The sequence below is a fragment of the Aptenodytes patagonicus genome, chromosome 1 (genome assembly GCF_965638725.1).
Source record: "Aptenodytes patagonicus chromosome 1, bAptPat1.pri.cur, whole genome shotgun sequence".
Taxonomy (NCBI): Eukaryota; Metazoa; Chordata; class Aves; order Sphenisciformes; family Spheniscidae; genus Aptenodytes; species Aptenodytes patagonicus.
In genome coordinates, this window is record NC_134949.1 from 44,536,389 (window position 1) to 44,551,663 (window position 15,275).

The following is a 15,275-nucleotide window of genomic DNA, read 5'->3' on the forward strand; positions in this document are numbered from 1 at the left end:
CCAGGATGGTATCAGTAACCCAGGACTAGAAGTCAGAAAAGGACAGAAGATGGAGACAAAACAGGGGGAAAAAACGAAGACAGAAACATTTCAAAGACCACATTTTGCTCTCAATTTGCTTTGAAAACCTAAGGGAGTACACCCAAAACAGTTAAAAGCACATTAAATTGAACATATTTGAGCCTTCAAGCAGCTTATAGTCTCAATTCAGCCTTTTGGTATTCACATTCAGTACTAGGTGTAATCACAGAATGGCATCTTCGGTTTCTAAAGGACTTCTGCTGTATTTGGGACATAAGTGAGATCTACACCGCAGTGAATGAGAATTAGTGTAGAGGAGGCCATTTTCTCTGTGACCTTCCCTTATTGCAGGTGTTGGAAGGGGCAAACAAGCCAAACATTGCCAGAACAGAAGAGGACTCTGGTCCCGACTCCTTCCTTTAGCATTCACACTACAAAGCAAAACCACTGGGAGCCATACTTTTTTTGAGTACTCTTACCTGAAAAACTACTTGGGAGGAGGGTAGACATTTTCAAATATAGCAGAAATTCAGGAGATGCTGTTAACTCTAATGCCAGTGGGCATTGAGTCTCTTATCTGTAAAATATTAGCTACTGTATACCTCATGGAGGTACAGTTAGACTAAAACCCTCTTAGTATTTGTGAGCACCGGGCACTGCGCTGACCTCGCAGGAGAATAATCCTTTGTTTTCAACATGATGTTTGAAGACTATGCAATGAGTAAGATAGAGAGCAACATACATAACAATATATTGAACAGCAGCTCACAGCAAGTCAGATTCCTCCTGAATGTGATTCCAGCCCTGAGGGGGAAAGTTCACGAAAAAAGAATGTACATCCTACATATAACTACAGCTGACTGAATAAAGACCGCACAAACAAGTCTTGTTTTAGCATTTTCTAGCTTTGGAGTTTCCTATTTTTGCAATGCTAATCAGAAGAATTAGCTTATTTTCAAATAAGCTACGAATGTGATTGCACAAACTTCTATTTATTACCACCCCACACACAACCAAGTTTTTGCAAGTGAGTGAGGATATACAGCATGTGAACAGAGTAAAGATAAGGTTTATGAAAAGCCACAAAGCACTATGACACACACCACTAAGTATTCGGCAGCTACAAATAGCAATGAAATTCTGCACGGGGACTGAAGAGGAAGTGGAGACTGAACTAAAATGTGTTTGATTGATAAGAAAGTAATCATGAAATTATATAGTTATTAAGGTTGTGACAGTAAGTCCACCCATTCTGTAATGACAAAGTGATTTAAAAAAAACTCCTACAGCAATAAAAAGCATCACTCAACTAGGTTTATGAGAACCCAGGAATATAAATATAAAAGACAGAACCACGCTAATAAATCTAAAGCATAACAGGATAGGCTATTATTTTTTACAATGAGGGTGGTAAGACACTGGAACAGGTTGTCCGGAGAAGTTGTGGATGCCCCATCATAGAAGTGTTCAAGGTCAGATTGGGTGGGGCTTTGATCAACCTAATTTAGTGAAAGATGTCCCTGCCCATGGCAGGGGGGTTGGACTAGATGATCTCTGAAGGTCACTTCCAACCCAAACCATTCTACGATTCTATAGGTGAACAAGTCTGAGGAGCGGAAAACACACCAGTGAAGACTAGATAATTGTAGGCGCTCCTTGCAGTTACTTCTACAGCCAGGATATATATATACACAGATGAATTAACCACCTACACATTTTACCCGAGTAAAGGATATCTAGAAGAGAATACATTCAAGAGTCAAATAAAAATATGTTTACACAAATGCCTTGCTTTGCTTGAAGTATTTTAGATCCCATGTTACCATTACATTTTCCCAATAATTGTGATAGCTGCGTCAATATTAAATTCCACATGGGCAAAAATTTCACACATTGGTCAGGTGCATCAAGAGCTTCAGAAATATTTTTCTGATTGAAGAATTTGAGTAATGACCAGGGTAACACTTGGCTCAAATACAAACAAATAACAACAGGACATGCTACATGTGGGCAGCATCCCCTACAACTGAGACAGTAGTATGACAAAACCACAGAAATTTCTTTCAATATTACTGTGGAGAGCAACAAAATTATCTTCCTGTATTAAACTTCAGAAGACAGTGGTTCAGGAATTAACTGTGAAACTACTAGCTCCTAGGTAATGCGTAGTCAAGTTAGACATTTGCTTGGGAAACTGTTCTGCACTAGTAAGACCCAGCAAAATACTAGCTGAATTTATTTTAAAATAGTAACATAATAGAGGGGTTTGGATAAGTTTGCTGCATCTCTCAGGTCCTTACCCCAAAATCAGGCTATATATCTACAGTAGCAGTATGATGGCCTCTACTACAAACACCCATTTAATCAGCTTTATTTCTGACAGAACTGTATGTGTAAAGAAATGTGTTGTGTACAAAGATCTCATACCTTTTATACCTGCTTGAAACCATCCTGGAGGAATCCTAAAAGAAACAGAAAGGAAAAACTAATTAACATTTTTCTTGTATTTGTACTTTCAAAATACGTTATCACTCCATAGAAAATGAAGCCTGCAGTTAAGAGCAGGAGGCCCATGCCTCAAACAGCTGCTGTACAACTCAGTTTTGCACTATTTTGCTGTCAGGAATAGACAGAATACCAGGATTATTGTCACTGTGTTAATGGCTTCCGAACATCAGCTCAGAACCATTAAACAACAGCTTCTGGTTACATCTTAAAGCTGGATGCACTTACTCCGTCCCCCAGCATCCAGAAGATGCAGCTTACCAAAACAGTATACATCCTGCCACCAATACGCTTTCACTACCACCACTAATACTGAAACACTTGTGCACTTTGATAGCTGTTCATCTACTTGTCCAAGAGCAGCAGAGCAAAACTGTTCCGATTCTTCGGCACCACTGCTGTCCTTTTGAACGGAACAAAAACTGAAGCCAGCGAGTAGTACAGGGTTGAGACCCAAATCAATTTATTGCGTATCAGCTGGGTCATGGTAACTACAGGTATGCTCTTCGCCATGCTAACCGAGGTGCTGCAACCTGGCTCACCTCAGTTTCTCTCAGGCTAACTGAAGTGGTCTTCTCCTGGCATTTGCTGCTAAGTACGTAGGCTAGAAGTCTGTACATGGATGTTTCATGCACTCAAATGTCAGACAGTGACTTGTCAAGCTACGGTTAAGTCGATTTTTGATCATTGGTTTCTAAGCACCTGCAGAGGCTTAATGCATTCTGACTACAAACTTAAAGAATACTCTGCATCTCCTTTGATCGTGCTTTGGAAATTATCTTAACAACTGAAATAGTGAGAAACAGAACATATTTTAAATAACAGTGCACATTTTAAATACAAGTTCAACCGTGCAACAGGTAAAGAATTTCATTGCTTTTCAGATTCCCACAATGCAGTAGGAAGATGTTTTCACTAAGATTAGGTTTTGGGTTTTTTTGTTGTTGTTGTTTTTGTTTTTTTTTAATTTGAAAAAAATCCATTATGCTTTTATTCTAGCTCTGTAAAGATGGAAATGGAAACAAAGAGAACAATGGGGAAAAGGGCTCATTTATTGTTACACAATCCCTGAAAAAACATCAATGCGTTATGTACAAGTAAGAAATCCTGAAACAATATATTTGCATCAATAATGCTATGCTTATAGCTTCCCAATACCAGTCTGATCACATAGAAAAATTAAGACATGCTTCAACTGGTAAATGATGGCTCAGATTAGACAGAGTAAGTCCACAAATATTTTTTAGGATGTTGTAAGAAGAACATGAACCAATTATTTCATTAGTCATAGACAAAACTCCTCCCAGCATCAGCAAATATTAGGTAAAAAGTCAGGAAATAATATTTAAGGACTTAATGAACTGAACAATTGTCTTTACTGGAAAAAATAATGGCAAAGCATGAAATTCTATTTATGACAGTAACTGCAGACAAAAGAATAAATGAGTTCTCAAAACAAGATGCAAGAGAAATTCCATCCACTCTGAAAAACCTACGAAACATTAACTGCCTTCACTGATCAGTGTATTAATGTCTTTGTAAGTAAATAAACAAGCTAAAAAATAGGATTAAAAAAGTATTATTATAGAAAATAAAGTTGACAAAAATATTTGTATTACAGAAACAAAACTTGATCTTAAAGTGCATTTTGTTTTATGAAGCATTTTCAACTTCTGCAATATGTGCTACACTTTCCCTAATATAAGCAGAAGAACAATATTCAACAAAGTTAAGTCATGGGAATTATTTGAAGAAACCCACAAAGTGGTGTAAAATCACTGTTTTAACACTGATAACTTTTATCATTGATGACAGCATCTGAAAAGTAGCAATTCACAGCTATGAAACAGCAACCTAATTTCACCTCTAAAAGGGCAAAGGAAACAGAATTTTAAATGGTACCAATGCTATTTTTAAAGTTTACTAAGGATACATTATTTTTGAAAGGTCATGGCAGTAGGGGGAGGTTTCTGAGGACCAGAAGAAAGTAAATGTCACCCCTATCTTCAAGTAGGAAGATCCAGGGAACTACAGGCCAGTCCTTACCTCAGTTCCCAAGCAGGTGATGGAACAAATCCTGAAGGACAAGAAAGTGAAATCAGCATGAATATGTGAAGGGAAAATCATACCTGACTGACCTGACAGCCTTCTACAAGGAGATGACTGGCTCAGTGGATGAAGGGAGAGCAGATGCTGTTTATCGCGATTTTAGCAAGGCTTTCAACACCTTCCCACATAACATATGTACAGGCAAACTGCTGAAATATGGACCAGGTAAGTAGACTGTGTGGTGCAAAGAGAAGTGACTGGACTACCGGGCTGAAAGAGTTATGAACAGCAGCACAAAGTTCAGCTGGATGCTAGTCACATACAGGGACCAGTGCTGTTTAACATCTTCATTAATGACCCGGATGATGGGACAAAGTGCACCCTCAGCAAGTCCGTAGACTACACAGAACTTGGATGAGCGGTTAATAATACATCAGATGGCTGTGCTACCATGCAGAGGGACATTGACAAGCTGGAAAAATGGCCTAACAGAGACCTCATGAAGTTCAAAACAAGAGAAACACAAAGTCTTGCACCTGGAGAGGAATAATCCTAAGTACCAGTACATGCTGCAGACCGGTTGGAAAGCTGCTGTGCAGAAAAGGACCTGGGAGGTCCCGGTGGACACCAAGTTGAACATGAGCCATCAATGTGCCCTTGCAGCAAAGAAGGCCAATGGCATCCTCTGGATGCGTTGCCAGCAGGTCAAGGGAGGTGAACCTTCGCCTCTGCTCAGCCCTAGTGAGACCACAGGTGGAGTGCTGGGTCCAGTTCTGGGCTTCTCAGCATGAGAAAGACATGCTGGAGAGACTCCAGCAAAGGGCCACACAAATGATTAAAGGTTTGGAGCATCTGACACATGAGGAGAAGCTGAGAGTGCTGGGAATGTTCAGCCTGGAAAAGAAAACGCTCAGGAGGTATCTTGCCAATGTGTATAAACACCTGATGGGGTAAAGAAGATGGAGCCATACTCCTACTCCATTGTGCCCAGAGAAAGGATAAGAGGCAATGGACAGAAACTGAAATACAGGAAATTCTACTTAAACATACGAAAATACTTTCTTACTGTGAGATTAAGCACTCTAGCAGGTTGCCTAGAGAGGTTATGGAGTTTCTAACCATGGAGAGAATAAAAACCTAACTGGCCACAGTCCTGAGCAATTTGCTATGGTTGACCCTGCTCTGTCCGCAGGTGTTGGGCTACAGACTTCCTGAGATCCCTTCCAGTCTTAATGATTCTGTTTCTGCTCTGGTCATCTGAGTTTTCCATCTGCATTCTTCTCTCAGCTTAGTGAGTTTAAGTGAACACACACCTAACATCTGGCAGCTTCAAAGGATTTCATTCTGCCCTCTAATATTGTTATCTAGGGACTTGCCTATCTGAACGTTTACATACAGAGGACTGTAACAGCCTGATTTTTAGCTTTAAGACAGTCAGCAATGACTGACAAGGTGATTTGACTCTGATGTACATGAAGAGATTCAAGTACTTTCATCTAATACATTAAGATACGTGTTCACTGTATATGAAAACTGAAATGCCCTATCAGTAATATCAGTCACAGCTCTTGGTGGTGATGGTCTCGGAAACATCCTGGTTGTCCCATTAGCCATAGACAAGTGGTTCAACTCTCTTTTTAAGCTTGGATGGAGAAAGAGAGACACATAGCTGACTGGGTCAAAATTTTGCCTAACTGTCTGTAGATACAACTCTTGCCAATAAAGTAGGAATTTTGGGCTCTAAGCTTACTCAGTTCTTATTTTTTAAACAGCTTCTTTTTAGGAAAATGCTGTAGCCTTGAGGTTATGGCCATACTTCCTGGTGAACAGAAGTCTCTGCTTACGGTGAAAGGCAGAACTCACGAGAAAGGGAGAATTTGCACATGACATTGCAGTCTAGTGAAGCACACATACCCTTGTACAAAGAAATCTCTGGATCTTGGATGCTTGTTTTCTACTCTAGACACCAAAGGGATACAATGTATGCATCGTATACCCTCAAATTTGCTAAGACCTTTTCATATAGTAAATGTAAATATAGGCTGTAAAGCAATTTATATACATAGACTCGTACATTTACCTCAATAGGAGACTTCTAAAAGTTTGGCATTACTATTCAGAAAAGCCAGTTCTTCAGAAAAAGAAAGCTGGGAAAGCAAACAAATGCTCAGGGACAAAGTACATGGCAAATACTCTCATTTGCTACAAATGACACCTGTTAAAACTAAAAAAACAATTAACTGGCCCTTTGTAACAGATGTTTCTACAGCAAGTATTAGTGGTTTTTATTTTTGTATTTAAAACTAACTATGAACAAAAAGTTAAAAACACACATCTGATGCATAAAAACAATCTCCTCTGATAACCAAATTAATACTTCAGATTTGGTAAATTGTGACTTTTATTATTTTGGAATCTTTAATGTAAATGCAAACCAATCATTCTTTAAGGTGATGATGCAAGCACCAGGGAAATATTATTTATCTCTGTTATCATGTTATGAAATTTATTTTGTGTGTGTTATTTACCCAAAACTTGCTGGGAACAGGAATATATGTAGTTATACTATAAACAGCATTATGTGTCTATTAATCAAAAATGAATCTAAGCTTTCAAACTATTCAAAAGCTCTTGAAATGAGGCAAACATCTCATAATTTAAGATCGTCTCCTCCACCACTTTTGGAGAAGATACGGTTGGCAGAAAATGAAGGGGAAGGAGAAAGCGAGACGATTCCTGTTCTGCAAAGAACTAACCTAAAAGCAGATGATTTGGCATGTATATAAATACTAATTTACAAATCTTGCTTATATTCTTAAATATTTTTAAACTTTGAGTTTTAACCCATGTTTAAAATATCTAGTAACTACTATAAAAATGAATGATTTGACAAAGTAATTGTTTATGAGCAATGAAGAGACCAGTTTATTTGAACATCTCCCTTTAAAAAAGGTATTCTCTTTACTGTCTGTGGAAATCCTGAACAGAAAAACTATCAGGAAAGAAGTAACCCATAACAATTATGTTAATGGTTTCCTTCATACTGGTGAAAAAATATTGCTGCCAAAGACATCTAACAGCAACAGTTCTTCATCCAGGGTTGAAATCAAACACTCGTTTCAATACAGTATTCAAAACACAGCTTTAAAATTACTTTTACTTCTTGCACATGATCTCTGGCAGCTCGCATTACCTTTTAACAATATATACTACTGCTAATAAATTATATAATCAAGTAGTCTTGCTCTTGCTCCATCTCAAGTGGGAGTTCAAGAATACTGCAAGACTGACATACGTCAGCACTGCTCCAGAAAACTGGTCATGCTCCTTTTCCTCATGCCTACAAAAGTGTTTGTGCAGCCATGTATTAATGCATGACAGGGTGTGATCTAAGTGAAAATAATCAAGGAAAAAGCAAAGATTTGTCTCATTCCACATGAGCGCCTTCATCTGATTCACCACAGAGCCTAACACACACCTGCTGCACAAGAGAAAGAGAATGGGTAAGGGCAGAAAAGGCAGCTGAGACCATTTCCATTAATGAAACCATTTACTGCCAATTAAATTTCTGTCAAACTAGGATGTAAGCAACTTTGCTAACTCCCCTCTCTGCTCCTGGCTCATCTTGGTATTTCATATGGCCATTACAGAGATTACATAAACAAGCTGGTCATCAGGCTTTAAATAAATAGAGTTGTCTGTGTTTACAAATGTCTGACAAAGATTTCCAGATGTTAAACCAACCCTACCATTACAAATCCGCTAGTTAAAATGCACTAACAAACATTGTTTTTAAACATGTACAAACTCTGGAGTCAGCTGGACTATGAAAACAGTTCACTGGAATCCCTTGAAAGACTACTTAAAAGTTTCACAAACAATTAAAGCAAGTTGCCTGGATCAAATCAGGCTGCTACAGTACACTGGTATATATACTGGCATGTAGAATACGTGCAGTGTTTTAGAATTTTACTATACGCTAGTGTAAATTATGACTACACAATGATATTCCTGCAACATGCACGGTTAAATTTTAACTGAAATTAGGCCATCAATTTATTTTTTCATATGCAATCCAAATGGTGGGCTTCCTACAAAGTTTCTTATACATTCTTCAAGATGCGAGCAGATACAACTTCACTGCATGGAGGAAGATCTATTGCTGGGGTTTCTTGCCTTCTTACATATCAAGGAACAGGTAGATTCTATCTCCATCCAGCCAATCAAGTTAACTCCAACCTCCTTCCTGAGTTACATCTTGATAAACTACATCCACCTTCTTCTTATGCTCAGTACAACTTCACATTGCCATTTCCAAGGAAATGGCAGTTACATATCTTCTGCAATGCAGACAAAGTTTCATTCAGATTATTAAAGTGAGATAACATCTGAATGCTTGACAACTGAAAGGCATCGAAATTCGCCAAGAGAAAGCATCTCTCAGGAGCAACAGTCATGGAGGTACCACTCACCTTCCATTCCTGATTCTAAACCATTTGAAAATGTCTAGAGATGCTTTTCATGGAAAGTAACACCAATTCAGCTTTGAATGGAAATGCTTTCACTGCTGGGGGCGGAGGGCAGGGCAGGAATCTCCACTGCAACCATTCTTTCCAGAAGCACTCTAAGGTGCTTCCAAGCTTCTTAAAGAAGCAATTATATCACTCAACTACTTGCACTCCTGGCAGCTGTGCACTTTCTAGATCTCTACTTGGACAGAATACTTGTACGTACAAAACCATCCCAGGCTCCCTCCCCTCCCCTTATTCTTCTAGCTGCCAAGATTTTACATCTATTTCCGCAATTCATTACATTTTATTTTTTCCTGGTGTGGATTTCCTGAAGATGACCTTAAACACTCTTTACTCACCCAATAAATCTCTTTTATAAGCAGTCATTCTAAAAATGAGCTTTTATTTCTAAAACTGTTAAGAAAGCATGAAGTTATCACCACCTATTAATCAGTTACAAAATAAACCGAAACAGGAACCTGGTAAGATTAAACAAAAACAAAAGCTGACCTACTGTTCTTAAATAGCCTGACAAAGTTTTTTGCATTTTGATCTTCCTTTGATTTGTACTCTGTCAAGTTGGAACCAACACATTTTAATAGAGCCTTGTTTCATTTACATCCAACTGATCTTTTTAAAACATGCCATAATGAGTAACACATAACAGAATAAAACTTTGAGCAGGAAGAAGACATTCCTATATTCTAGAGATTAAAATTCAATTGCCAGAACTATTTTGACGTTGTGGCACCCAGATACTTAATTCCAGATCAGCAATACACAACAACCTCTTCCGTGTGAAGCAGTTGATGTAGACAAGGAAGACCTAAAAAAATGTCATAAGGGAAAAGGAAGACACAGTTTCTTTACCTGTGCTAAGGAGAGGAATTTTAAGGTTAATATACCCTCTGGTCACATATTTCTGAAATACTGGCTGATTGATTCAGGTAGGCATTTATAAAAGTGGAAAGGCAATGGCATTACAGTCTATACAAGGATGAGGCTTTCTTTAGGAAGGAAGCCATAAGAGAAAATATAAAGGTAAGTTCAATAAGTAAATTAACCTGTTAGAGCATCTGCCTGTATTTTTTTATTGAAAGAGAGAGAGACACAGACCAAACGGAAGATCCAAAGAGAGGACACCTCTCCAGATGTAGAGTAACATCACAAGTTACCAGTTCCTTAGACTGACTTTGAATTTCCCAGGCCCCTTCAATGCAGCCCATATGAAATCCATGCATCTCAAACAGGTTCCAGGCAGTCTCTTCTACCTCTTGACTATGCAAACCTTTGGGGAGAAAAGCTATCCAATTTCTTTTTTCAAAAGGGAAATCTGAAAACATGTCATTCTCTGTGATGTGTGTACATTTCTGGACTGTGGATGAATGATGTCCTAGGTGAAAACACTGCAGTTCTCTTTACCTGACAGAGCAGAGCCTCAATGAAGTACTGCACATCCAATATACACGTGCGCAGAGCCTGTTCTTGTGTTGGGTTTGCTTTTCCAGAAATCAGGAGCAATGAAGACAACCATGCAAAGAGCGCCTCTTCCCAAAATCTGCCAGGACCCAAGGGTACCTATGAGCTCTGGCTCAGCACTGGCCTCGTCTGGCTCCTGTAGAGTGACTCAAACATTCTTACACGCAGCCTGCCTGGGCACCGCACTCCGCAGACACAGGCGTGCTCCCTTCTGAGCCCAGCCGAGTGGGAAGCGTGGTTCAAAGGCACTCGAGTGCCTCGAAAAAGAGCCAGCCAGGCTGCAGCATGGGCAGCAACATCGAAGTCTGCCACACAGACGTTCATTCTATCCTGACTTACTGAAATATATTTGCACCATGTTCCCAAAAGTATTCTGTAGTACACACATTACTGTGTCTAATTCCTTCACGGGATAAAACCCAGCTAGTCCAAATATTAATTACCTGTCCAATTATGAAAAAAATCAAATATTTTGGTACACTGTGGCACAATTTTAGGTCAAACATTTCATATAATGTTAATAAAATTTAAAAATCTTAACATAAGGTTTTTTATTTGCTCTTACCTAATTCCATAGTTGCAAAGGTATGAATGTTTTGTATGAAGAAAAACTTACTAGAATATGTAAGTTCATAAAGTAAGTTCCAATATGAACTAACTCTAATGCCTAACTTTTTCGGCTGCTTCTTGGTCAATATGGTTTACAAACCTATTTGTATTTTTACACAAACAAATGGAGGACTTTAAAGTTTATTAGTTCTTATAGTTCACCAGTATGTCTTCATCAGCTTTAAAATAGATGTTAACACCACAGAATGGCTGAAGTTGAAAAGGACGTTATATTTATATTATATAGAAGTATTTTTATATAATAGCTTCTCCTGTTAGATTTTAGCATATTGTTTTCATGTTGATTGAAAGTCATGATTTAAGTAAGACTATAGTATGTTTACAATGTCCTAGAGGTTTCAAAATTATTACCTGTAACTTGTAAAGCAAAATAAACCAAATTATTAATTACAGATGAAAATTTGCTCAGAAAAAGGAGACACCAACATGAGAGAAAATGAAAGAAATAGTGAAAACATTATTTCAACCTAGTGATCAGCCTGTGCAGTGAGCTAAACCCCAAAGGAGTAGGGAAAAAGGGAAAAAAAAAAAAAAACAACCAAAACCCAAAACATATTCGAAAAACAAATTTCAGTCAGGGAAACGTTACGTGTCCTTACTTCCGTTCACTTACTTAAGTGAACCTTATTTTTTTTACAGCCCCATCTACTAGGTTTAATTAATATGTAATTAATAATGACTTCAAAACAAGAACTAACATAGACATGCTAAAACACCTGGGTGCAAGTGATACACATTATTCCTGTAAAACCAAAGAAATTATGACTCATCTCCCTGTTTACATAGAGCCAGGAGGCCATGGAAAAACACTGCAAGAACATCTAGGGAATCAAATCAGACGTCTAACAGGAAGGTAAGTATCCTCAATTCCTAGCTATGAAGAAAAAAAAAAATTCTATCAAGGACATTAGGTGAGAGGAAATAATTAAATACCTGCAGGTAAAACAAGCAACTCCCAGGGAAGTCAAGTGTCATCAAGAAGAAAACAGCTCCCAAAAATAAGGAAACCAGAAATACTCACTAAAATATATGAACAGAGTTTTTTCTTCATTCATTATTCTCCATTTCTATACCCAAGCAATATTCAACACTAAAGAGCCATAACAAGAGTTCAGGACAAGCAGTTAGGCACTCAGAACAAAAGCTTCAAAGAAGCTGATTAGATCAGGCTGACAAAACCTGACTAGATCTCAGGTGACTCACTGACAGAGCACAGCTGGAAAAATGATCAGAAAGACAGTGATTACATCCAACATATGACCATCACAGATCAGTGCTGCGTAGTTGTAAACTGAAAATGTAGGATTCCTAAAATTTCCTGAAAAGAAAGGGAACTTGGAAGTACTTGCACAAAGCTCCCAAATTCAACGTGTCAGTCATACATAAAAAAATAAAGAATCAATACCATTGCCAGAAACCTGAAGAACACCTCCAACACATAAGGAAAAAGTACAGGATCTAAAACACATGACTTGATGCTGAAACAGGAGAGCATTTGAAAAAAAATAGAATTCAGATGGGCATAAACCTTAACGGCTCAGATAAATTAAGAGAGTAGTGTGAGGATCTTGAGTCACAGAAGAGCTACGTCACGTTATGAAAACCACAGCAGAGATGACGACAGTGAAAACACAAACAGAATTTGCTGTAATACTTTATAGCAAGTATAAAATCCTGCACAGAGCTATGTGCATAGCCCCTTCAAAATACTCTAGCCTGTGCCCAGACATATAAACAGACAAAATACAAACTTCTCAAAATTATTTTTGATGGGATTTGTCTCACACTTTACAGAGCATTGTAACTTTTTCAACCTCACCTTAGAGACCTGAGTTGCTTGTTGACTTGTCTACACGGTGGTTTGCACACTATGTACTAGAAATGTAACTAGTGATAAAACCTGCTTCTTCAGTGGAACCAGTTTAAAACAGTTAGCCATCCTGACCACCTCTACTAGGTACTACTTCCAAGAAAAGAAACGAGAGACCCTTGTCGGTGAGTTTACCAGCAGAATGGTCCTGACGGCTTCTACTAACAAAAGAGTAAATGGAGGCAGACACACCAGAGACTACTCTATGGCTCCAAAGCCAAGTGACACAGAGTCGCCACATCCATACTCCAAAGCACTTGACTGTGGGTCTCCTCCATGTCCCATGTGGCGTCGCTAAGAAATAATAATCTGTAGGCTCCCCCCAGTTAAAAGCATCTGAAATAATGCGAGGGCTGAACTACAGCCCAAAGTGATGCTTTCCTAGCATGAAACCTAGGTCTGTGTTGCACACCCCAGCGTGTTGATTAAGGGCATGCAGCTGTTCTTGAGCTAGCAAAGGCTAGTAATGTCCTCGTAGCACTACACAGGCAACCAAACCTGGTGCTGTGATGTTCATACTACATGTGAGGACACGGCGCATTATTCCTCAAACAGTCCCCAGGTATAATATAGGAGAGCACTAGGTAGCATGCCAGAAACCATTGCTAATAATTAATCCATAGGCTCTATCAGCAGTGCAGTGGTTGAGCTCACACCCAGGTCTTACTCTTTTTAGCAGTACAAATTTAGTCAGACTATCTCCACCAAATAACTCTGAATTCCAGATTCCTCCTCCCTCCTGAGCCATCACATTAATTACACTAGACTACAGGGATGGAGAGAAGCAGGCTCCTCCTCCATCCTCACACCACTATGGAACTGGAATATGCAGCTTCTAAACACAAAAGTACATCTGAGTAACTACCACTACGTTATTCTCTAACTTAGTATGAGTAACAGAAATGTATGATCCATAAAAATGTTTGACAACTATTACTGCGTACATTTCTGTAGAGCTGCGTAAGTTTTTGTTCATCTTTCTGCAAGAGTAAGTTTTCTCCCCTCTCCACCTTGCACAAACACATTCAGCAGGGATCCCCTTGGTCCATGCAGGTTCTTGCAGAACAATGTTCTCCTCCTCTATGCACACACCTCAAGTACTTATAACTTCATTATCTAGGCTTCAGACTTGTTCCTGTCATGAAAACAGTATTGACTAAAGTTCTATCTCTAGAATAGAATAGCAGAAAAGTGCAGGAATCAGGAGTATTACTGTATCTTACAGAAGCTTTTGACATCAGTCAGGCTGTGTCATTTATTTGTACAAGCAGATACATTAGGAAGACCTTCATTTTCCAATAAATTTGTATTTACCAAAGGACTCTTCTTCCTACAGAAAGCTCAGCTACAGTGTATCACTGTACTCCACGGGATCACATTTTTTTCCCCCAAGAAATTTTAAGAGAAGACTGGGAGGAGATACCTGCTTAGACGTCTTAATTTTTGACAGCTGAACAAAAGTTCCATATTGACTCCTTCAGAGATAAAACAATCTTTTCAAACCAGCATTCAGTTAGCTGAGTTAAAAAGTGATGCCAGTTCAAAAAAGAAAGCATGTGGGAAAGAAAATGAGGCCCCTGCTGACTGCTCAAAACGTTAGCTGGGAATTTGAGAAACTGCTTCCTATTCCTTCTGGCTGTATAAAAGCTCCAAACCAGTGTAACACCAGCTAATGCACCAGCTTATGCAATTCCGGAGCGTAGCTTCATGAACTCAACTGTGAAAGAAACAAACAGTGCAACAACAAAACAAATGCCTGCTCATACAGGCTGACTACATAGCAGCAGCATCTGTAAATAAGAAAAAAAAAAAAACAGAGAAGAAAAGTGAATTAAAAAAAAATCTTAATGGAAGGATCACAACGAACTCAAGAGATAACTACAAGACAGAAATCATAATGCACACACTTTGCTTCCCACTTGGTCGGCACAAGGATTTAAAAAGTACCCAAAGAGCAGGCTGTGCAACCCCTGCAGTTCCTAGGCACAACCACGAATGTAAAGCAGGAGTAAGAAGCCTCCACACCGCCTTGCCTTCACAGATCCAGGCTTGATTCAGTTTTAGTTTTCATGCATGTCCTATGATGAATAGCTGTACATGTGCATAGGCACACAAACCGGAGTATTCAATTATAAGAGACTTCATGGGTACGTTCAACTTTATTTACTGGGAGTGAAATGCACTCCTCAAACAAAATTTTAAGCTTAAAC

The 15,275-nt window shown here is 38.7% G+C and overlaps 1 protein-coding gene across 3 annotated transcripts in view; it reads right to left on the reverse strand.

Moving 5' to 3' along the window:
* The window catches only part of PAWR (pro-apoptotic WT1 regulator), an 85,538-nt gene that overhangs the window by 17,053 nt on the left and 53,210 nt on the right, over positions 1–15,275 (reverse strand). For all 3 annotated transcript variants that reach the window (XR_012994909.1, XM_076333519.1, XM_076333504.1), the window contains one exon: positions 2,449–2,483. Coding sequence is in view for 2 of the 3 variants with exons in the window: in XM_076333519.1 (XP_076189634.1) it covers positions 2,449–2,483 (35 nt within the window). In the remaining variant the exon portion in view is untranslated. The remainder of the gene's footprint in view (positions 1–2,448; positions 2,484–15,275) is intronic.